At 44.0% G+C, this 593-nt stretch overlaps 1 protein-coding gene across 1 annotated transcript; it reads left to right on the plus strand.

The window, feature by feature from the left end:
* Nucleotides 1-83: 83 nt before the first annotated feature.
* LOC110107455 (GTP-binding protein SAR1) lies at nucleotides 84-425 on the plus strand (the record flags this gene model as incomplete). The annotated part of the gene is given in 1 exon segment (XM_020837726.2): nucleotides 84-425. A coding segment is annotated over 1 exon segment (129 nt), but the record flags the coding sequence as incomplete, so codon positions are not given.
* Between the last annotated feature and the right edge of the window lie 168 nt (nucleotides 426-593).

Below are 593 nucleotides of genomic sequence, written 5' to 3' on the forward strand. Positions count from 1 at the left end.
ATTTAGATTAATTAAATCAAATTCATATATATCACATATAACATTTTGACTTTTTGAGTAGCAACACCCCTTTGATTGAACAAATTTATTTTTACTTACACAGATATTACTTTGCATTCTCACGCGCTCTTCGTTTTCTCTCGGATCCCTTACCATTGCCCTTGTCCTTCTCCTCTCTCGCGTTAGAGTTTTCCTTCGATATCCAGCGGTCTCTCGACCGTGAGGCTCTCGGCCGCCGGTTCCAATTTCCTTCGACTGATCGCGGGTGGCAATCCGGCTAATCCGAACGATCCGCCATGTTCCTGGTTGATTGGTTCTACGGCGTACTTGCCTCGCTGGGGCTGTGGCAGAAGGAGGCCAAGATCCTCTTCCTTGGGCTGGATAACGCCGGGAAGACGACGCTCCTCCACATGCTCAAGGACGAGGTAAAGACCAAATATAATTGTCATGTGATTCCACTTGTGTCTTTTGTGCTTTCATTTTTGAGGATAAAAGTTGAAGAAGTTTGACCTAAATGGATCTGCTTGCTTTTGTTCTTAAGAGATCTTTCTGGGTTCTACAGATTGATATGTTTTGTTGCTTTCCTGGATCTA

The sequence above is a fragment of the Dendrobium catenatum genome, unplaced genomic scaffold, assembly GCF_001605985.2.
Source record: "Dendrobium catenatum unplaced genomic scaffold, ASM160598v2 original_scaffold_145912, whole genome shotgun sequence".
NCBI classification, from domain to species: domain Eukaryota; kingdom Viridiplantae; phylum Streptophyta; class Magnoliopsida; order Asparagales; family Orchidaceae; genus Dendrobium; species Dendrobium catenatum.